The sequence below is a fragment of the Pagrus major genome, chromosome 24 (genome assembly GCF_040436345.1).
Source record: "Pagrus major chromosome 24, Pma_NU_1.0".
NCBI lineage: Eukaryota > Metazoa > Chordata > Actinopteri > Spariformes > Sparidae > Pagrus > Pagrus major.
In genome coordinates, this window is record NC_133238.1 from 14,818,198 (window position 1) to 14,841,373 (window position 23,176).

General features: G+C 43.1%; 3 protein-coding genes across 3 annotated transcripts in view; 2 read left to right on the forward strand and 1 right to left on the reverse strand.

Moving 5' to 3' along the window:
* The window catches only part of LOC141020466 (uncharacterized), a 41,093-nt gene extending 33,950 nt beyond the window's left edge, over nt 1-7,143 (reverse strand). The window contains exons 1-6 of the mRNA XM_073495554.1: nt 7,046-7,143; nt 6,130-6,192; nt 2,901-2,979; nt 2,515-2,746; nt 543-2,340; nt 282-455 (exon numbers count right to left, since the gene is read on the reverse strand). Coding sequence (XP_073351655.1) covers nt 282-455; nt 543-2,340; nt 2,515-2,746; nt 2,901-2,979; nt 6,130-6,192; nt 7,046-7,143 — 2,444 coding nt within the window. The remainder of the gene's footprint in view (nt 1-281; nt 456-542; nt 2,341-2,514; nt 2,747-2,900; nt 2,980-6,129; nt 6,193-7,045) is intronic.
* Nucleotides 7,144-9,954: 2,811 nt separating this feature from the next.
* On the forward strand, nt 9,955-18,840 carry LOC141020467 (uncharacterized). The gene is made up of 5 exons (XM_073495555.1): nt 9,955-10,026; nt 10,827-11,930; nt 13,229-13,391; nt 13,516-13,712; nt 14,785-18,840. Exons 1-5 carry the CDS (start codon nt 9,972-9,974, stop codon nt 16,329-16,331), a joined length of 3,066 nt encoding a protein of 1,021 aa, XP_073351656.1. The 5' UTR covers nt 9,955-9,971; the 3' UTR covers nt 16,332-18,840.
* Nucleotides 18,841-19,537: 697 nt separating this feature from the next.
* Nucleotides 19,538-22,804, forward strand: LOC140992139 (uncharacterized). The gene is made up of 2 exons (XM_073462403.1): nt 19,538-20,034; nt 21,063-22,804. The coding sequence occupies exons 1-2, from the start codon at nt 19,863-19,865 to the stop codon at nt 22,262-22,264; spliced, it is 1,374 nt and encodes a 457-aa protein (XP_073318504.1). The 5' UTR covers nt 19,538-19,862; the 3' UTR covers nt 22,265-22,804.
* The last annotated feature ends 372 nt before the right edge of the window (nt 22,805-23,176 follow it).

Genomic DNA, 23,176 nt, shown 5'->3' on the forward strand with positions numbered 1-23,176 from the left:
CTCTGGGAATGACTGGTATATATAATCTCTTGCTCCAGTGCTGTTCAGTTCTAAACATGTTGTCAGCGTGACAATAAATCAAAATTCAATCAAGAATGAAGAGACATCCAGCTATCAAAGTCATATGATGTCAAACATAAATGAGGTTCTCCATCCTCATTGTTCGTGCTGCGCAGGAGCTGAATTAATGAAAGGTACATTGAAAGAAAACAAGTTTGATGGCAAAAAAATCTACCAGAAATATATAAATGATTTCACAACAAACAGTAACATGATCTGACCTCAAACTTTCCAGATTGCAGTGTGGACTCTCCAGTCCAGCTGACAGCTGCTTCACTCCTGAATCCTGCAGGTTGTTGTTACTCAGGTCCAGCTCTCTCAGACTAGAGGACTGGGAGCTGAGAACTGAGGACAGAGCTTCACAGCTTCTCTCTGAGAGGTCACAGCCACTCAGTCTGGATAAAGAATAATGAGCAGAAAAAGAAAATTCTTTCTATTTGGGTCAATAACAGCACATTTCCTGCATTCTGAAAAAAACTTACAGAGCTTTGTTGGAGGCTTTGACCACTGGCAGCAGCCTCAGAAGAGCCTCCTCTGAAGCAGAGTATTTCTTCAGGTCAAACAAGTCCAGATCTTTTTCTGATGACAGTAAGATGAAGACCAGAGCTGACCACTGAGCAGGAGACAGTTTATCTGTGGAGAGACTTCCTGATCTCAGGTACTGTTGGATGTCCTCCACTAGAGAATGATCATTCAGTTCATTCAGACAGTGGAACAGATTGATGCTTCTCTCTGGAGACAGATTCTCACTGATCTTCTTCTTCATGTACTCGACTGTTTTCTGATTTGTCTGTGAGCTACTTCCTGTCTGTGTCTGCAGACCTCGGAGGAGATTCTGATTGGTCTGCAGTGAAAGACCCAGGAGGAAGCGGAGGAACAAATCCAGGTGTCCATTTGGACTCTGTAATGCCTTGTCCACAGCACTCTGGTAGAAACGTGTTGATTTGCCTCCGAACACTTGAGACAACCAGGATGCTGATTGCTCTTCTTCTGACATCAGATTGACTCCAGAGTTGATGAATGTCAGATGGACATGAAGAGCAGCCAGAAACTCCTGAACACTCAGATGGACGAAGCAGAACACCTTGTCCACCTGGTACAGTCCACTCTCCTCTTTAAAGATCTGTGTGAACACTCCTGAGTACTTTGAAGCTGCTGTGATATCGATGCCACACTTTGTCAGGTCTGATTCATAGAAGATCAGGTCGCCACTCTGCAGCTGCTCAAAAGCCAGTTTTCCCAGAGACTCAATCATCTCCCTGCTCTTTGTGGTCCAGTGTGGATCTGTCTCAGCTCCTCCATCATACTTGACGTTCTTCACTTTGGCCTGAACCACCAGGAAGTGGATGTACATCTCAGTCAGGGTCTTGGGCAGCTCTCCTCCCTCTCTGGTCTTCAACACATTCTCCAGAACTGTAGCAGTGATCCAGCAGAAGACTGGGATGTGGCACATGATGTGGAGGCTTCGTGATGTCTTGATGTGGGAGATGATTCTGCCGGCCTGCTCCTCATCTCTGAATCTCTTCCTGAAGTACTCCTCCTTCTGTGGGTCAGTGAACCCTCTGACCTCTGTCACCATGTCAACACACTCAGGAGGGATCTGATTGGCTGCTGCAGGTCGTGTGGTTATCCAGAGGCGAGCAGAGGGAAGCAGTTTCCCCCTGATGAGGTTTGTCAGCAGCACATCCACTGAGGTGGACTCTGTAACATCAGTCAGGATCTCAGTGTTGTGGAAGTCCAGAGGAAGTCGACACTCATCCAGACCGTCGAAGATGAACACAACCTGGAACTCTTCAAAGCTGCAGATTTCTTTGGTTTCAGTGAAGAAGTGATGAACAAGCTCCACCAAGCTGAACTTTTTCTCCTTCAGCACATTCAGCTCTCTGAAAGTGAATGGAAATGTGAACTGTATGTCCTGGTTGGCTTTGTCTTCAGCCCAGTCCAGAGTGAACTTCTGTGTTAAGACTGTTTTCCCGATGCCAGCCACTCCCTTTGTCATCACTCTTCTGATTGGTTCATTTCTTCCAGGTGAGGCTTTAAAGATGTCTTCTTGTCTGACTGTTGTTTCTGGTCTGTCTGGTTTCCTGGATGCTGCTTCAATCTGTCTGACCTCATGTTCATCATTGACCTCTGCAGTCTCTCCCTCTGTGATGTAGAGCTCTGTGTAGATCTGATTCAGAAGGGTTGGGTTTCCTGCTTTAGCGATCCCCTCAAACACACACTGGAACTTCTTCTTCAGGTCAGATTTAAGTTTACGCTGACAAACTGCAGCAAGATGTTCTAAATAAACACACAACAAACAAGATCATTAAGTTATTTATAAAGAAAATATGACAATTTCCTTCCCCTAAAGATTGCATATATAAACAGATTTTCCATCATCATCATCATCATCAGACTTCAGTAAACGTCTCATTGATCCATCATGTTAAATCTTTAGAGAAATCCTCTTACTGCTCTGCAGACAGTCAGCCAGCTCCTCCTGCTTCATTCTCCTCAGGAAGTGAAGTGTGATCTTCAGAAATGCCTCTCTGCTGCTCCTCCTCCTCTGCTCTTCATCCTCACCATCCAACACCTCCTCATCCTCCCTCTGACTCTCTAAGCATTCTGGGGAATCTGAACTCAGAACCTTCTGGATCTTCTTCAGCTCGTTCTTCACAAAAGTCACAATGTTCTCCTCCAGCAGCTGGAACAGAATATTATGTGAATGAGAACATTTAACATCATGGAGCCAAACATCAGATCCATGTTTGACAGATTCACCACTGGTCTGTAAAGTGCAGCATGGAGATTATTGTGAACAGACTGGATGTAAAAGTAGTTGTTGTTCATGTACAGACCATAAATATGGAGTCCAGGTGTGTTTGATGCTGCTGGGCAGACGGACCTCTGGGAACCTCTGAGCTCTCCTGGTCGACTCTGTGGAGGAATCATGAAGAATCAGCCACATTATGTCTGTCCACTCAGAGACAAACACAAGCTGAAGGTCCTTTGAGTTAAAGTGTTGATGACATCATTGAATCAGATAGTTTCCCCTGACATCAAAGTGTTGGTCGTGCTGCTGATCCCACTGTGAATCAACAGTCAGTCAGTTTACTGGGTTGGTTCAGCAGCTTGTCTGGTTTAGTCCCTCCAGCTCTTGACCCCTATAATACTGTGGACAGCAACACGCAGCTAACACAAGCTAGTTGGATGTTAATTGTTCAGTGCAAATTGGTGAAGAGTCACAATAAACTTGTATTCAGTTGAGATTCCAACATTGGAGAATGAAAAAATGATTCATTATTTATTTATTTGTTTATGAATCTGATAACAAAAAACAAACACAGGTTTCTTTTTTGTACTTCTGATTTAATGCTCACATCAAAAGCAGGTCATTAAAGAACGGACCCGGGCCAAACTTGATTTTGATGTTTAATTTGTCTGATTTGTGTGACTCTAAAGTTATTCATCAACTTGTTCGTGTGTTGTTTTGGGTGATTATTGACACAATGGCTGAACTTGAACCTATCGATATGTACTGAATGAAATAATTCTGGCATGTTTTTCTGAAATACTGAGATACCCCAACACCCTGTGAGGAGAAACTAGAAGACAGAAAAATGGCGAAGAATTTTTGGGCCCCAGTGCATCACGTGACGATCTAGTCACACGGCTTTGCCACTACTAAAAATGGCTTCAAGGCCTGGCGCTCTTCCTGGGGCTTGATCTCGATGATGGTCAGCTGTCTTCTTTGCAGAGGAAGTTCCGGTCAAGCCAACGGCGTTAAATACTCCACTTCTTCTTTGGTTTTTACCAGTGGACTATAAAACCACACCGCCAAAGCTGAAGTAAATTGCTGATGCCAGAGCTGATGCATGCTGCATGATGCGTGACGCGTGATGGTTGATGCATGATGCATGATCTATTTCTGATTTATCTTCCTGGGCGGGTCTCAATTTACCTGGGCGGGCCGCCCAAGTAGAGCCCAAGTGTGGGAAACACTGAATAGCCTGTGCTTAAAGTCCATGAAGCCTGTGATGGCTCAGTTCAGTCTTTCAAAAATTTTGCAGTACTCCTTCAGCTCTTCCAAAGAGTTTGTGTCTGCTGGGTCCATTGTTGGTTGGTTCATACTGTGACAATGGCATGACTTTCCACTTCCAGCACCAAAACGGAGTGGCAGCCCGACACACCAGCTCCCCTTTCCCCTTTCTTACCGTCATTTTTTTTGTTTTTTCCCTATTTTACTATTATTAACTTTAGTACCACAGTTTAGGGAGATTGGTTTAAGTACTTTAACCAGTTTTAAGTCAGTGGACAGTACCGGGAGTTCAGTGTGTCCCGCCTGACAAAGACATGGCCGAACAGGAAAATACCAGACTGTTCAATGCAATTAGCTTCACAGAGACAAACAGAGCAGCAAGGTGTTGGGTGGAAGGCTTGCTGTCTTTGTTAACTCCAAATGGTGTAACGCAGTAGAGGTTACTACGAAGGCGAAAATCTGCATTCCTGATGGGGAACTGTCAGCTGTTGGCCTGAGACCATGCGATGTTGCCACTGTGTTTGGCAGGTGTTTGAATGGAAAGTCTGTGAACTTCACATCAACTACAGCAGCTGATTTAACAGTTGAGGGCACTTTAAGAAAAGACAGGAGGAGTCGGCTGCTAACACAAACTGTCAGAGACTGAGACTGAGCTCAGATCAACTGAATCAAAGTGAGAATAAACCTACAAATTGTTTTTACACTGAAGTTGTGGCTCACAGAGCTGATGGACACACTTCACCTTGAGATGATCCGGTTCTTCATTCAGGACAAACTAAAAGAAAAACCTGCAACATCTTGCAGTCCTGGGTGGGTTGTTGTAAGTCGGGATGTGGGTCTCTGTTTTTCCTTTTATTTATTTTTATTTGTATTTGTTGTTCATGTCCTTTTTGATATGTTGTTTACATAAAAAAGAAGCACTGTAATAACAGTTTTGTGTCTTGATATTTTGAAGTGAAGCTTCATAATAAAACTATTTGAAACACAAAGTGTTTTAACTGCATGTTTCACAAACAAACACTGTATGAAGTAAAAATTGGAGGTCCGACAGATTAATCAGCTGATTATAGCCGATCTGATAATAATCATTATTGGGCAGAAGTTGACCTTTAGACGCCTTTAACACTAAATATTGTAAAACAGTAAAATGTTCTGCCTTCAGTTCATATCTTTGTCTCAAGTGTTGAACTATATTTAACAGATCAAAAAAGAAGTTACTTGTTTTTATTTATTCTTTGAATAATTAAAAACATTTAATCGGCCGATATCAGTTATCAGAGTTTTTTACTCCTTAATATGGGTTTCAGTACCGGCCCCATGAAGCCCGGATGGGTCGGGCCCTTGTAACGTTAGATATAACACACAGCCTCTCCTCTCCTCAGCAGCAGGGGTCAGATCTCAGCAGGAGGTGAGTCACTGCTGTTTGTACACAGGAGGAACACTGTCGTCAGAGTTGTTGAGGAACAGACATGAAAAACTGTGAACCTGTCCTTTAATACTGATCCTGCTCTGACCTCCATCATCACTCTGAGGACATGAAGACCATCAGGACAACTGGTCAGACTGGATTTAATGAGGACAAACATCAACAGAGAGCAACATGAGGACAACTCACTGTCTGTCTGATGAACGCTGTTGTTTAAAATCAATAATAATCTCCTTTGACCGGTCACTCTTGAATGAAACACAGCTGGGCTCAGGTCCAGGTCCAGGTCCAGGTCCAGGTCCAGGAGAGGCTGGTCTCCTGTTGGACAGAGAAGACGACCACCAGAGATGTTAATTGACTTTCTAGTCTTCAGACACAGAAGCTTGTGTCCATAAAATAGTGGAAAACATGAGGAATAAACCTCAGAGAATATTGGACCAAACTAATTCAATAAAGTGAAATGAAGAGTTGAAGACTGGTTCTGTTGGGCCGCTTTCTAAAGTGACAATAGAAATTTAAGTGAAGAAGAACGAAGCTGAAAATAAACATCAGGTTTCAAAAAACATCTTTCTCCACAGTTAAAGCGCGAATCAGTCACATATTAATGTTATTAACCGCTCACCTCTTTACAGCAGGAGGTTGTTGTCCTTTAAAATCAATAATAATCTCCTTTGACCGGTCACTCCTAAAGGACACACAGCTGGGCTCAGGTTCAGGTCCAGGCTCAGGTTCAGGTCCAGGTCCAGGTCCAGGTCCAGGTCCAGGTCCAGGCTCAGGTCCAGGTCCAGGTCCAGGTCCAGGTCCAGGTCCAGGTTCAGGTCCAGCTCCAGGTCCAGGTCCGGGTCCAGTGGTTTTAGAGGGAGGGCCTCCCTCCTCTCTGTCCTCACACTGATTCATGCTGCTCAGCTCACACACACTTTCATCTGGAGAGGAAACACAAATCATTCATCTGCACATCAACTGAAATCAGCCTTTCCATCATGTCTCCTGTCAGAACATCAGCTGCTCCTCCACTGATTGGCTGCTTCATATCAGCGTCACATGAACGCTGCACTTCTACTGTCAGTCCACTAGATGGTGTCATGGAGCCATCAGACTGGAAGTGAGTCGTCTGCTCTGAACACCAGTTTAACCAGCGAGACACGACTGGACTCACTGTTCTAGAAACACCAGTAACAGTGGAGGAAAGTACATTTACTCGAGTACTACACGTAACTACAATCCTGAGGTACTTCAGTCACGTGTTTCCACTTCATGCAGCTGCTGCTGAGGGCTCAGTCTGTGTGATGACGTCATAGTAAATGGTGGGCCACACTCATGTGTTTGGACTCATCTGAATCTCCAGGACAACACGTATCTGATCATTATGAACAAGAACCTGAACACCAACATATTATAAGTCACATCAGCTGCAGTCAGCAGCAGCAGGGAGAGGAGGAGGGACAGGAAGTCCCCAGACTCCCTTGAAAAATCGCTCCATTTTGTGAGTTGTTGAGTTAAGAGGACCTTTATAAACTGTGTGAAACGCTGTCGATGACAAATTCTGAATGGTTCGGGCCTTCTCGTAAGTTCGGCCCATGTTACAGCCTCGTTTTAGGGGGTGCTGCAGCCCCCTCAGCACCTCCAGCTCCCGCATCCAGGCGAACAGCTGCTCTCCAGCCGCGTTTAGTGCGTCAGACAGCGGGAGAGCGGCGGCTCGTCTCGGCCTCCTCCACAGGCTGATTCAGGCAGGAAAAGCTGCCTTCAGTCATCAGTAAGTGGAGCTACACAGTGACAACCACTCTGTGCTCAGATACTGACCAACTAACTCCACTTCTGCTCTGATTTCACCGCGTCATTAAAGTGTGAAACATTAGAAATGACCGTTAAATAAATTACCTTTAAACGGAGAGAAGAAGCTGCTGCGTCACGACGAGGATCAGTGAAAGTGAAAGTTAACTTTAAACCGGAAACTCCTGTTAATGTTCAGACACACATATGATTTCCTCTCATCCCACCAGGTATTGATCAGGATGATGATCCACACACACACACACACACACACACACACACACACACACACACACACACACACACACACACACACACAGCTGTGCAGTCAAACAGAGTTGTTGGCGGGTCAGAGGGTCCAGCAGCAGAGGACCACCTCCCTGTCCCTCAGGGGGACGAGTGCCACTGTTGCACCTGGACCCGGGTCCACCTGTCGCTCTGAAAGGGACGGGAGACCACACTTAGATTGTGTTTTTCTCAGCCCAGACTGATAACAGATAATTATAGTGGTGATTTTGATTGTTATTATTATTATTATTTTTATTATATTTATTTATTTTATTTGCAATTTTTATTATATAATAATAATAATAATAATAATAATAATAATAACAATATTATTAATAATAATAATATTGTTATTATTATTATTATTATTATATTGTTATTATTAGTAGTAGTATTAACAGATACCAGATGGGCAAAGACAAAGGTTGTGTCTGTTTCACAAAAAGGAAAATTCAGGATCAGATTCAACTTAAAATGTACGGAGAAAATTTATAGAGTGTTTCAAATATATAATAATAATAAATATATAATACAGGTATCTGGTTCAACAAGAATCTTACTTGGAAAATTCATATAGGGAAACTTGTTGGAAAATATAAAATAAGTACTGAATGTTGTTGCTGTTTGAGGGGTAAAGAGTGGGGAGCAAATAGTTTCTCTGAAAGCTGTTTACATCGGGCTATGGCTGCACAATTTACCAGTCTGCTTCAAAAACTACTAAAAAATTGGATACACTTCAATATCAGGCCTTGAGACTCTGCTGTGGTGCTGTTGAAACAGCCCCAGTGTCAGCCCTACAAGTGGAGATGACATAAGAAATAAGAAGAAATCAGATTTCACTAACATACTGGGCAAACCTAAAGAGCCATAAGGAGTCAGCCCACTCAGAAGGTGTTACAGATGTGTCAAGAGAAGGAACGAAGACAGATGAAGAGCTCTGGTTGGATGATGGGGGACGCCGTAAAAGAAACAGAGACAGGGGGACTAGTGTTAAGCTCCACTGTCCCACCTTGGCCATTAGGGGAGATAGAGGTCGACACATCTGTTAGAAAGGAAGAAAGGGAAAAGTATAAATCAGAATCAGGTTGATAGATATATAGAGGAACATATTCAACATTTACTAAAGTATATACTGATGCATCAAAGACAACTAACAACAGAGCAGGAGTTGCGTTCACCTCCCAGATTTAAATATTATGTCAAATAAAAGAACCGTCAGGAGAAATGGTGGCTATTCTTTTAGCACTTGAGTGGGAGGAAAGCAAAAGCAAACAAAGTACTAATAGGATCAGATTCAAGCAGCTTAAAAACATGCAACCAGAAACAAGACAACACATTCTGGTGGAAACAACTCAAACTGTGTGTAGAATTACCAAAGCAGGAGCAAATGTGAAGTTCACTCAGATTCCAGCTCTGTAGAAATGAAATGGCAGACAAATATGCAAAAGACACAAACAAAAGTAGAAGTAAATATGACAGTTAACTATAGTAAGGTGGAGGTTAAAAGCATAATCGAAGCAGAAATGAAAAGAAGTGGCAGGAAATCAAGGTCGAGTGTTCCACAGTGTCCAGAGGGAGGAAGGATGAGGGAACAGTAGCAGTAAAGAAGACACGCTATTAAACTACACTTATACACTTATTAAAAGAACATAGGTATTATTATTATTTTCCTTGTTTATTTTTTTAATCATTTTTTTATTTAGTTAAAGAAAAAAAGGTGTGTGTGTGTGTGTGTGTATATATATATATATATATATATATATATATATATATATATATATATATATATATATATATTCTGATCTACTAATCTATTGTAATTGTTCTTATTTTGTGTGTTTTTTATTTTTCATTTATTGATATTGATGTTTATTCTTGATGTTTTCTTTTATCTCATTTGTGTACGGTGTCCTTGAGTGTCCAGAAAGGCGCCTTCTAAATAAAATGTATTATTATTATTATTATTATTATTATTATTATTATTATTATTGTTATTATTATTCTGATCCTTTAGCAGTAGTCGCACCTAAAAGTTGTTTGCCAACCGCCATAAAACACTAAAAGAAGAAGCTACCAGCTGAATTTGAGTAGGCAGAAAAGTTTGCTGACTTTTATGTTGAAAATCCACCAGGAGGTCGTCCTGAGTTGTACTTCCGGCGGCTAACGCGCTAACTGTTCCCGTCACGCATCCTTTGCGTCAGCAGGAGTGAACCGGGAGTGAAGCAGCGGGTTTGGACCGGTTCGGTTCAGACCGTCGGGATGTTTCAGCTCAGCTCGTCTCCTGTTAGCACAGAATGCTAAAGGGAGCTAGCGTAGCTGCGGAGCCGGAAGTAGTCGGAGCCGGAAGTAGTCGGAGCCGGAAGTAGTCGGAGCCGGATGGAGACCGGACTGTGTCCCGGAGACAACATGTCGCAGACACTGGCCGCGGGTTTGAGGCCGCAGCGGCGGAGCCTCGGAGCAGGTCTGCGCACTTCACCTGTTCTCCTGATTTACAGCCCTTGTGTTGATTATTGGTGTTGTATCCTGCAGTTTCCTTCTTCTCTGCGATTTCAAACGGTGAAGCAGCGATGCAACATCTTTTAATATATGTGCAGTGACTATCAACACTCTGACATACTAACGTTTCAAGGAAATGAAAATGATCCTTGGTTAAAGAAAAATCTACAGTCAAAATAACCCAAAATGTGCATTTTTCATACCTGCGGCCCTCAAACTAAATAAGTAAATAAAGCTTTTCTATCTTTGTTTGATACCTACTGAGCCGGTCAGAAATGAGTTCATAAAAGTTTTAAATTGTGACATAATACTTGTGTATTATTCGTCAAGACACAGGGAACAAAATGAAAAACAGGCTCAATGGGTTTCACACACAAATAGAAAACCTTGAAGTCAAGGAAAGTGAAAACTCGTGGAGATTTTGGAAAATGAGATTTTCTTCATTTGGGTGAAAAATGATCCGATGGCTGTAAACATTCAGCAACAATTGTACAAATGAATACATGAGTGATCTTTAGGGTTTCTTGGATCATCGGGACAAATTTCAACCCAAACAATCACAGAAACGATTTTAAAAACGTAACACCGACACATACAGGGGCATGAATACAGGCAGGAAAGGATTTTTTAATCATTATGTTTATTTACGTTTTGTACAGCTTTCCAACTTTATTGTAGTCCAGGTTGTGAGAGAGACGTGCTGCCTGTGGGTCAGAAGTTAACAGGACGTTTTCTAAAATATGTGTATGTCTTTATTCTCTGCAGACGTCCAGCTGCTGTCGCTGAGTAAAGAAGAGGATCCTCCTGAGCAGCAGGACTGGAGCTCCGGTCCGGACCAGGCGGAACCACCAGAGCGTCCACACATTAAAGAGGAACAGGAAGAACTCTGGACCAGTCAGGACGAGGCTGATATCATCAACTTCACTGTGAAGAGTGAAGAAGATGATGAAGAGGAGCCTCAGTCCTCACAGCTTCATCAGGGACGAACTGAACAGATGGAAACAGCTGATGGAGAGGACTGTGGAGGACCAGAACCAGACAGGAACTTTGATCCAGAGAGTCGTTTACAACCTGAGACGGACGACAAGACGTCAGACTCCTCTGAACCTGATTCTTATGACAGTTGTGGTTGGGAGGAGTCCAGGGAACCTCAGTCAGGGTTAAAGTCTCTGCAAAACACTGAAGCACCTGTCGGTGAAGTGGACTGTGATACAGGAACAACATCAGGTAGCTCCTCTGAATGTGACCACAGGGGAGATCAGCACCAACACAACGGAGTCCAAACGGGAGTGAAAGAATTTAGTTGCTCAGTTTGTGGTAAAAAATACCCTCGGAAGAAATCTTTAACGACTCACATGAGAATTCACTCAGAAGAAAAATGTTTCAGCTGCTCAGTGTGTAAGAAGAAGTTCCAGTGGAGAGCACATGTTGTGATGCACATGAGGATCCACACCGGAGAGAAACCCTTCTGTTGTTACGTCTGCGGTAAGAGCTTCACACAGAGCTCGGCCCTGACGTCACACGAAAGACTTCACACCGGAGAAAAACCTTTCACGTGCTCAGTTTGTAAAGCAAGTTTCAACGTCAAAAGCACTTTGTCCCAGCACATGAGGATGCACACTGGGGAGAAACCATTCACTTGTTCATTTTGTGATAAAACCTTCGCACACAAGGGAACTCTGACCAGACACTTGAATGTCCACACGGCAGAGAAATCGTTCTGTTGTTCAGTTTGTGGTAAGAAATTTGCTCAGAAGGGAACTCTGAGGCGACACTTGACCGTCCACACGGGGGAGAAGCGATTTATTTGCAGCGTTTGCGATAAAAGATTCAGTCAGCTGTCGTTTCTGAAAAAACACAAGTGTGTTGGTGAGAGCAGCAGAAGTAAATGAAGCTGCAGAGATGCTTGTCGGGTCCTTTTTCTTCAGCAGGACCGAAGTCTCAACATTGATCAGTTCAGAACCAGTAGAGGCAGAAATGGTTTCATTCGAACATATCGGCTAATTCAAGGATCACACTGAAAACTAACGTTTTTCCAGCATGAAACAAACAGAACAAAAATAAATAAATGGGTAATTCTACGGAAAAAAACACTTAAGACTTCTTTTTTTTCATATTTTCTAATAAAAACAGGTTATTTGAACGATTACTGCCTCCTGGGTCGTCCATTTGTCAATATTTGTTGTTTTATTGGTTATTTAACACTTCAAGCTCCACAGAACTACTTGTTCCCACAGACATGTATAGAAGGAAAGTCTCGTATTAGTTCAAAACCATGTTTTTCTAACATTTATATTATAAGATTTATAATGACAGTAATCGTCTGGTGTTACCGTGTGAACGAAGTCTCTTATTTTAAAATAAAAATCACACTGATGACGTCACTTAAGCTCCTGAGTCTTTTCTGTTAGAAGACTTTATAAGTAGAATATAAATGGATTGGATGACATGATTTAGTTTTACATGACTGACAACACGTGGTTTCATGTCCTGTCGCAGCCATTTAGTAAAATACATTTTTCATGAGTATCGTCACTGCTGTTGCTTTCATTATGACTAACGTTACATAAAGTCATTAAGTTTTCATTCACGAGTATTCACAGAGTCAGTGAGTATAGTCTGATTACTTTTCTTTAAATTTATATTGAACAATTGGAAAAATACCAAACATATAATATCTCATGGAGGATATGCAAACAGTATAAAACTGAGTAAACAATACTCAGCTTAGACGAGGATTAGGACAAATCTAGTAAAAGAGGGAGGATATATAGAAAATAATTATAAGGATTAAGCTGCTATTTGCATTCCCAGCTCGTCAAATAATGAGAGTCAGAGATCCACTTTTCTTACAAATAGCACCTTTAAGCTAATATCTTATCACTAGGCACAGAAAATTCAAAATACAGAGTGGAGCAGAGACAGATCCAGATAAGGACCATTTATCACAACAACACTGAAGGAAGTCAGTTTTCAGACATTTTGCCCTTCAAAAGTGGACGTTTCTGTCAAATGTGCACTGAGGACATTATTAGACAGGATTTTCCAAAGTATTTATGAGGTCTTAAAATGCTTCTTGTTCGATGTTATCTTATTAAATCACCAAATGTTGTGAAAACATAAACTAAAACAACAAATTTCCGCTTTTACCGCTGCTCCGTACGTAGTTTGTCCGAGTCGCGTTGCCGTACCTAGCTGTCAAAGACTGCGGACGTACTGCGCATGCGCCACTCATCGGGCAGCCACCGCCGCTTCGTCAGAGAACAAACGGTTTCATGTCACAACATGTCCGCTCACACCGACCGGAGCGGCGAGACGGACGCGGTGCCGGTGACTTCAGCATGTGCGACATCTGGATCAGCTGCTGCTGCGCTCAGAAGCTAACGAAGCTAACGAAGCTAACTTAGCCCGCAGCAGGAAGTAGACGGAGCCGGACGTGATGTCTGTGGAGCAGAAGTCGCTGCTGTGAGTCCGTCAACATGTCTAAAGTCCAAACGCTGAGAGTGTTTGTGAAGCAGCGGCTGACTGCGGCTGCTGAAGAGATATTTGAGCTGTTTGAAAGGACGATAGCAGAGTACGAGGAGGAACTGGGTCGGCACCGGAAACTACTGGACGCTGCCTTCAAGCCTCAGGTCCAGTTACACAGAGCAGGTTGGTTCTGGTCCTGTTCGCACTTGAAATATTAAACTGTGTCCTTTTTATTAAAGCCTCAGATGAAGTTGTCCGTTCAGAACATTTCCCTCAACACCAGTGAAGGATGTTTTAGTATTTCACTGTTTTATTCTGAAAGTCCGTCCAATCATCAGACTACAGCAGGCTACAAAATAAAAGCATCTGTTCAGTCATCAAACAAAACAGCGTGGCAGCTTTAAGACAAAACATTTAGGAGTTATTAAAGCTGTAATCTGACTTTTACACACAATGCTGTTAAATGTAATTGCTATGTCAGTTCTATGTCCATGTTTACACTGTTGCAGTTGAAATGGTAGAAAAACATGAATTTGAACTCAAAATATGTAACTTTACTTCTCTACATGACTGAAGGGAAACAGCTGATTCAAATGTATTTGACCTGATTGATCAGAGCTTTGTCTGTAGTGATGCAGAGACAGACGATGTATTGATCCTGTTTGAATCTCACAGATGATGTTTGTCAGTTTGTCTTCAAACTAATGAAATACTGTGAAAACACGTCGTTAGTGACGTCACAGCCGACAGAGTCGTTAGTGACGTCACAGCCGACAGAGTCGTTAGTGACGTCGTCTCCTGACTGAAACACTGTAGAGCTGCTCCTGTATATCAGCAGCTCACAGAACTGAACCAGAACCAGAACTGCAGTTGTCAATATGAGCAGATTTATTGTGACGTTCATCTTGTTTACATGTTGATACTGTCCTGTGTTCACCTGTGGACGTGGTGTTTTTGGAGCGTCCCTCATGTTTCCCAGTCTTTCCTTGCACCAGTGTGTGATAAGTGTCACAGGCATCACATTCAGAGTGTATTTAACAAAGAACAATAAAGCTTATCACTTTGAACTTTAAATATCTGTATACTATTTTTAATCAAATACAGGTTGAAGGATCTGCAAATCATTGCCTTCTGCCTTTATGTATTTTCTCCACAGTATCCCAACTTTTCTGGACTTGGTGGCTTGTAGTTAAATGATAACAAACAATTATGATTTATCTAAAATATGTTCATGATTTTATTTTATTCTCAACAGACGTCCAGCTGCTGTTGGTGAGTGAAGAAAAGGATCCTCCTGAGCAGCCGGAGTGGAGCTCCAGTCTGGACCAGGAGGAACCAGCAGAGCTGCCGCACATTAAAGAGGAACAGCAGAAAGAGATCAGCCAGGAGGAGGCTGATATCATCAAGTTCACCTTCACTCCTGTCCCTGTGAAGAGTGAAGAAGATGATGAAGAGGAACCTCCGTCCTCACAGCTTCACCAAAGACGAACTGAACACATGGAAACAGCTGATGAAGAGGACTGTGGAGGACCAGAACCAGCCAGGACCTCGAAGCCAGATTTACAACCAGACGCTCGTGACACCACTTTAGATTTATCTGAACTTGAGAACAATGAGAGTGAGGAATGGAAAAAGAGCAGTGAAGCTCAGTCGGGTTTAAACCCTCTGAACGATCACAGTGGACGTAACACTGGCGAGAAATCATACAGCTGCTCTGAGTGTGGGAAACAATTCACCCTGAACTCAAATCTGAGAACGCACATGAGAATCCACACGGGAGAGAAACCATTTAGTTGCTCGTTTTGCAGTAAAAGATTTACACAAAAGGTAACTCTGAAGCAACACCTGGCGCTCCACACGGGGGAGAAACGGTACAGCTGCAGCGTTTGTGGCAACAGATTCACTTGGCATTATCAGCTCAAAAACCATCAATGTGTTGGTCGTCAGTCGTCACAGCTTCATCAGAGACAGACTGAGAGCAGAGATACACAGCATCTGAAAACTGATGGAGAGGACTGTGAGGGAGCAGAACCAGCCAGGAACTGGAATCCAGATAGTAAATTACAACCAGCTACTCATGACAAGACTTCCTCTGAACCTGAGACTAATAACAGTTGTGCCTGGGAGGAGACCCGGGAGCCTCAGTTGAGTTTAAACCCTCCGAACAGTGACGTACCTGTAAGTGATGTTGAATGTAATACTGAAAAAACATCAGTTAGCTCTGAATGTTCAACAAGCTCTGACCACAGGGGAGGTCAGCAGAAACACGACGGAGTCCAAACCGGAGTGAAACCATTTAGTTGCTCAGTTTGTGGTAAAAGATTCTCCCGGAAGAAATCCTTAATGGCTCATGTGAGACTTCACTCAGAAGGCAAATGTTTCAGCTGCTCAGTTTGTAAAAAGACGTTTCAGCGGAGAGCAGATGTGGTGAGGCACATGAAAATCCACACCGGGGAGAGGCCCTTCAGCTGCGCCGTCTGCGGTACTCGATTCGCCCGAAAGGAAACTCTCGGCGAGCACATGAGGATCCACACGGGGGAGAAACCCTTTTGTTGTTCTGTCTGTGGTAGAGGATTTACAACAGACTCAAATTTGACCCGACACGTCAGAGTTCACACCGGAGAAAAACCTTTCACGTGCTCGGTTTGTAAAGCAAGTTTCAGTGACAGAAGCAATTTCTCCAAACACATGAGGATCCACACCAGGGAGAAACTACCGAGTTGTTCAGCTTGCGGTAAAATATTTGGAGGAAGAGGAATTCTACGACAACACTCAGCTGTCCACATGGGAGAAAATATTTAGCTGAAGTGGGCCTGGGCGATGTGGCTAAGACGTCTGTCACGATAGAGAAGTTTCATGACCTGTCCTGTCTTAATGGATGTGCTGAGTTTTTCTGGCGGTTCGTTTGTGAAACACTCGGCCAGTGGCGGAGCTGCTTCGGCGGATTGTGAGTTGTCGTTGCACTGTGAGAACTGCAGTGTCTCCGGGCTCGTAGGCAGAGCAAACAGGCCGGGTGGCGGAGCAGCGGCAGGCGGCGCCGGCCTGTCTGCTCTGCGTAACAAGCCTGGAGACACCTCGTCAGTGAGGCGAGCGGCTCCGGACCGTGACGGAGGCTGAGGTCGGTGTGTTTGCCGGCACAGCTGCGGCTCCTAGGACGCCGTATCAGACCTGGAGAAGAGTAGACATTACTACTATGTGAGTCAATAGTTGTACAGGTGGAGCACGGCTGGACTTGTGAGAACTGCGGTTCATAGTAACGTCTCTGTGCAACCAAACTACACAGCTGCTAAATGATTGGCTGTTGGCGTGTCACTCATAGCACGCTCTGTTAACAAGCGATATGACAGGCTGTTGATAAGCCAGGGCGTATTCACTGTGTGCTTTTAAGATGGTTTGCATTTAATGCAGAGACGTGAAACTATAGAACGTTTTATGAAAATATCTTCGTATTGTTATTGACGACGGGTCTGTCACCGATACATACTGCTGTCGTTCTGTCGCCTGGGCCTCAGCTGCAGCGTTTGTGAGAAAAGACTCACTCAGCTCGCTCATAAAACCAAAAGAAAACAGGCGTGTTGGTGAGAGCAGTTGAAATAAATGGAGCTGTAAAGATGCTTGTTGAGCCAATGAAGGCTGGACCGGGCTCAGCACCGACCAGTTCATCAGCTGATACCGACTCCAGAATAAGCAGTGCTTCGTCTCCTCGGCTCACGTGTTAGTTCTGGTTTTATTTGTGTCAACATTATTCCGTTGATTCCCGGAAAACTGTGCCTTTTAAATTATATGTATTCATTGTATTTAAATTAATTTAAATAAGGGTCTGGACAATATATCTATTATATAGTTGTCGTATTATGAGACTATATATTGTCTTAGATTTTGGATATCGATATATCTTGACACAGACTAAGTGTTGTCTTTTCCTGGTTTTAAAGCTGCATCACAGTTAAATGATGTAACTGTAAACGCTCTAAGTCATTATATCCACATTAATGATGATTATTGATCAAGAGTCTTGTGTTATTACGTTGTGAAAGTACCAGTAGTAATCCTTACAATACGGTCTCAATATTGATATGGAGGTATTTGATTTAAAGTATTGTGATTTCAAACATCATACATCACGACTCAAGTACTCTGTCACCTTCACAGCTCTATGGTCAACGTGTTTGGTTTGTTAGAAATTCAATAACTTAAATTACCCAGTAACAGAAATGGTTTGTGATATAATGAACTGTCCTGGTCTTCAATTAATTTCTCGTTAAGTGTTAAATACGAACGGTTCAAACTGCTCAAACTGTATTTGTGTTATTCTGGTCCAATCACAAGTCTGGAGACAAACTTTTCACAGTTTGACGGCCGATGTGTTGCATTAACCCAGTTGCCTATAACGTAAGGTGTTAGGTGCTTTGTGTGTTTGCTGTTGTGTTTTTGTTCTGCCCTCCTGCCTCTGCTGCAGCTGCTGACTGATGCAGCTCACCGACCCAACATTTCCCCCGGGAGAAAGCTCTTGGCGAGAACAGGCAGAAACCTTGAGCAGAACCGGACTCGGTGGTGGGCGGCATCTGCCTCGACTGGTGGTAAAGAGCTCGGAGGTAGATACTGATACTGGGAACCTTACTGCCTTTATTTGGAGGGAGGGTGTTCAAACCGTTTCCGCTGGACAAAGTGTTTGAAGTTATTGGTCAGTTGTTGATTCATGTGTTTACGTCAGACTTTAATTTATTAATAATCCTTTGTTTGCACTATTTCCTTCCTTCTTATTTCCCAGGTTATATGTGTTACCCCCCCTCATCCTTTAGACTTTTCTCATGGTCGTAACACAGGTTCAGATTATTAAAGCCTGTTTCTGTGTCCTGCCACGTTTCTTCAACTGAATATCTTCGTTCCAGGACTCTCGTGTATGTTTTTTTCAGGGCAAAGACGTATCCACAAGATGTCTTTTCAACATCTTTGCAGACGTTGAAAAGACGTTCAGTGAAGAGCCAGAATGAAAGTTGCTTTGAGGTCATTTTTTCAGACGTCTTTTCAACTTCGGTCGCAGACGTATAAAGATCTTCTTATGGTTCATGTCACGTAACGCGGCACAATCCTCGTTACCGACCGAAGTGGAGCGTTTGTTGTCGTTTTTTTAAGAACCCATCCACACCAACACGACCATGTTAGTACAGGCTCTGTGTGTTTAACAGAGCCGAGCCCAGAAGTTCTGTGTTCAGTCTCTGTGTGGCTGAAATGAGCCTGATCCTTGAATCACATTATGTCCATGCATTCCTTGTTCTGTGGACTAAAATAAAAAATAAAAATAAAAAGAGATGTTTGTCTTGTCGTGTCATTGTAGGCGACATCATAGAAGCTACAGGTCTGTTGTGTTTCATGCGACTGAGCCTACAATTAAAAATATGTATTCATATCTCATAATATATCGGACTCTGGTTCTTTGTCACTTTTTTTCAAAGTAACTAAAAACTAGTCTACGTCAGTGAGTCGTCTCTCTGCAGACAGTAATACTGTAACGTACTGTATCACTTCAAAGTGAAGGTAACTGATAATATGTACAATGATAAACACACTTTGCTTTCACCGTTTACTGTGACTTTACTGTGAAGGGTCTGTTGATCTCCACCGCTGTGTAAAGTCAACTTCCGCCCCTTTTATTTTGAAAACCCGCGATGCAGCGGTTCTGAAGGCAGCAACATGCTAACTGTTTACAAACATGCTAACTGTTTATCAACATGCTAACTGTTTACAAACATGCTAACTGTTTATCAACATGCTAACTGTTTATCAACATGCTAACTGTTTACAAACATACTGTTTATCAACATGCTAACTGTTTACAAACATACTGTTTATCAACATGCTAACTGTTTACAAACATGCTAACTGTTTACCAACATGCTAACTGTTTACGAACATGCTAACTGTTTACGAACATGCTAACACCGCTGTAACACGATCCGAGCGAAGCAGCGGAGTGTGTATGTTTGGATAAAAGTGTCTGAGTTGACTTTTTGTACATTTTCGGGATTTTAATATCTCCGGCACGAATGCTAAAGGAAGCTAGCATAGCATGCTTAGCAGGAAATAGACGGAGCCGGAAGTAGTCGGAGCCGCCTCGATAGAGACCGGACTGTGTCCCGGAGACAACACGTCCGGACAGATGTGTCTGAGTGACTCGGTGCCGGTGACTTCAGCATGTGCGACATCTGGATCAGCTGCTGCTGCGCTCCGAAGCTAACGAAGCTAACGAAGCTAACTTAGCCCGCAGCAGGAAGTAGACGGAGCCGGACGTGATGTCTGTGGAGCAGAAGTCGCTGCTGTGAGTCCGTCAACATGTCTAAAGTCCAAACGCTGAGAGTGTTTGTGAAGCAGCGACTGACTGCGGCTGCTGAAGAGATATTTGAGCTGTTTGAAAGGACGATAGCAGAGTACGAGGAGGAACTGGGTCGGCACCGGAAACTACTGGACGCTGCTTTCAAGCCTCAGGTCCAGTTACACAGAGCAGGTTGGTTCTGGTCCTGTTCGCACTTGAAATATTAAACTGTGTCCTTTTATTAAAGCCTCAGATGAAGTTGTCCGTTCAGAACATTTCCCTCAACACCAGTGAAGGATGTTTTAGTATTTCACTGTTTTATTCTGTAACAAGTTTTATTCTGAAAGTCCGTCCAATCATCAGACTACAGCAGGCTACAAAATAAAAGCATCTGTTCAGTCATCAAACAAAACGTCTGCAGCGTCAATCAGCGCCATCTTTATTTTCAAAGCCTACAGCGATCTAATGAAGGATCTGTTTAGTTGTCAGACTCAGGAAGCAAATGGAAAAATATAATATTGTATCATTATAATATATAATGATCCAGTAATATATATAATGTGTACACAGTTAATCCCCGAGTTGAGGAAATAACAGTTTTAGTGGTCATTGTTTTTCTGAGGGTTTTTTTGTTTTACGAGCTGAATCATTGTCTCAACAGTAGAGACACACTCAGATTGTGTTTATTTGATCAGTCCTCTCTCACTTTCGTGCTTCTACTGTGGCTGAGTCGCTACATATTTAAATCCTCTTGTTTTTTGTCTGGTTTAATTGTTTTAATTGTTATTCAGAGTCAGCTTTTTAATTTTTTTTTATTTTGACAACTGAACAAAAGCACTATGCTGTTACGCTGTCTGACTTCCTGTCTGCTTGAAAATGAGGGTCAGGGGCGTAAAGTGTGACGATGCCACTCAAACACCGCGACCCGTCCAGTGCTCCCGACAGAAAACAGGGTCCACAGCCCGGCTGTGAGCGCCGGGTGGATCCCGATGTTTACTGATGTTGATCATGTCCTAGGATTTTGAGCAACTGACCTGAACTCACAAAGTCTTCAGCACTTTCCACAGTGTGGGTCAAGATTATATGTTCGCTAAAGAACAGCATTCATTAGCTTGATGACAGCATTGGTTAGCTTAAGTTGGAAGTGGTGTCGGTGGCTTCAATGTTCACAGGAAGTTAGTTTTCTGAAACATGTTTCTGTATTTCTTTATTCTCCGCAGACGTCCAGCTGCTGTCAGCGAGTCAAGAAGAGGATCCTCCTGAGCAGCAGGACTGGAGCTCCGGTCCGGACCAGGAGGAACCACCAGAGCGTCCACACATTAAAGAGGAACAGGAGGAACTCTGGACCAGTCAGGACGAGGCTGATATCACTGAGTTCACATTCACCCCTGTCACTGTGAAGAGTGAAGAAGATGATGGAGAAGACTGTGGAGGACCAGAACCAGACAGGAACTTTCAGCCTGATAGTCATTTACAACCAGCTACTCATGACAAGACTCCAGACATTTCTGTAGAAGGTTGGGATTTGGATGAGACCAGTGAGCCGCAGTCCGGTTTAAACTTTCTGAACAACTACCGAGGAGTTAACACTGGTGAGAAATCATTTCAGTGCTCTGAGTGCGGTAAAACATTCAGCCAAAACGCAAATCTGAAGACACACATGAGAATTCACAGGGGAGAGAAACCATTTGGTTGCTCAGTTTGCGGCAAGAGATTTATACAGAAGATACATCTGGTCCGGCACATGGCGCTCCACACGGGGGAGAAACGATACAGCTGCAGCGTTTGTGGGAAAAGGTTCACGTGGGAGCCTCAGCTAAAAAAACATAAGTGTGTCGGTCGTCAGCTGTCACAGATTCATCAAAGCCAAGAGCATCTGAAAACCGAAGCTGACGGAGAGCACTGCGGAGGACCAGAACCAGCCAAGGACTTTAATCCTGAATGTGCAACAAGCTTCGGCCATGAGGGACACAACGGAGTCCAAACAGGACTGAAATCTTTTAGCTGCTCAGTTTGTGGTAAAAAATACCCCCGGAAGAAATCTTTAACAGATCACATGAGAGTCCATTCAGAAGGAAAAGGATTCAGCTGCTCAGTGTGTAAGAAGACGTTTCCTTGGAGAGGACATGTCGTGACACACATGAGGATCCACACGGGAGAGAAACCCTTCAGCTGTCCAGTCTGTGGCAGAAGATTCACAACAGACTCAAATCTGACCGCACACATCAGAGTCCACACCGGAGAAAAACCTTTCAGCTGCTCAGTTTGCAAAGCGAGATTCAGCGACAGAAGCACTTTGTCCAAACACAAGAGAGTCCACACCGGGGAGAAACCATTCACTTGTTCTGTTTGCGGTAAAAGCCTCGCATTGTATGGAAATCTGAGACGACACATGAGAATCCACACGGGAGAAACCATTTAATTGTGGTGTTTGTGATAAAAGATTCAATCAGCTACATCGATACATCAGTGGAGATCCTAGTTGAGCACATTTCATCCAGCGGCACTGAAGCACTGAGACCAAGACCAGTTTAAAAATGGTGATACAGACTCCAAAACAGCTGTTCTTCATCTTTTCAGCTCAGATGAAGCCTTGTGTTCATTCTGATTCTGTCTTTATTTGTGTCTAGGTTATTTTATTATGTCTGTGAACTGCAGTGTTAAACATTACATGTATTCATTGATTTGAAATTGATTGATTTTGTCTGAGGCCACGTTCAGACTGCAGGCAAATCAGATTTGTCTTCAGATCTTTGAGTCCACTTAGTTTATGAGATCTTGGGCTTGTTTTTCTGTAAAGTCGTGAACCAATATTAGTAGTCGTGGGTTGTTGGGTATTTTGTTTGTTTTTGTTTTCTTTTTTGGGCTTGTTTCTCAAGTGTAGTTGAATCTTTGGGCTCTTGCTGCCGTCTCTCCTGTCTAATGAAGCAAACATTAAACTTCATGTTCATAGATTCATTCATTTATTCTTCATTTCTTTGTTGTCAGGTCTGTTTGAGAGACGTGGGAAATTACAACGTCTGGTAGTTTTGAAATGTCTTCTTATAAGATGCGTAGTGTGAATTGATCAAATTAGATGTTTCTCTCATTGTCGTGTCCAGACATTACCAACCTATCTGCATGGGCCGTGGTGATAATGTCAGTAAACGTACGCTAGTGACGCGTTCTTTATTCAACAATGTTGCATCATCACATTTGAGTAAAATTTAAATTACTCGTGGTCTTTGTTTCCGTAAACTCCTGCTTCTGTCTCGAGCCCGTTTCAGACAGAGATTCTGCAAAAGCGCTGCAGCAAAGGCGCCGGCGCCACAAGAGGCGTGACGGTACACATCGA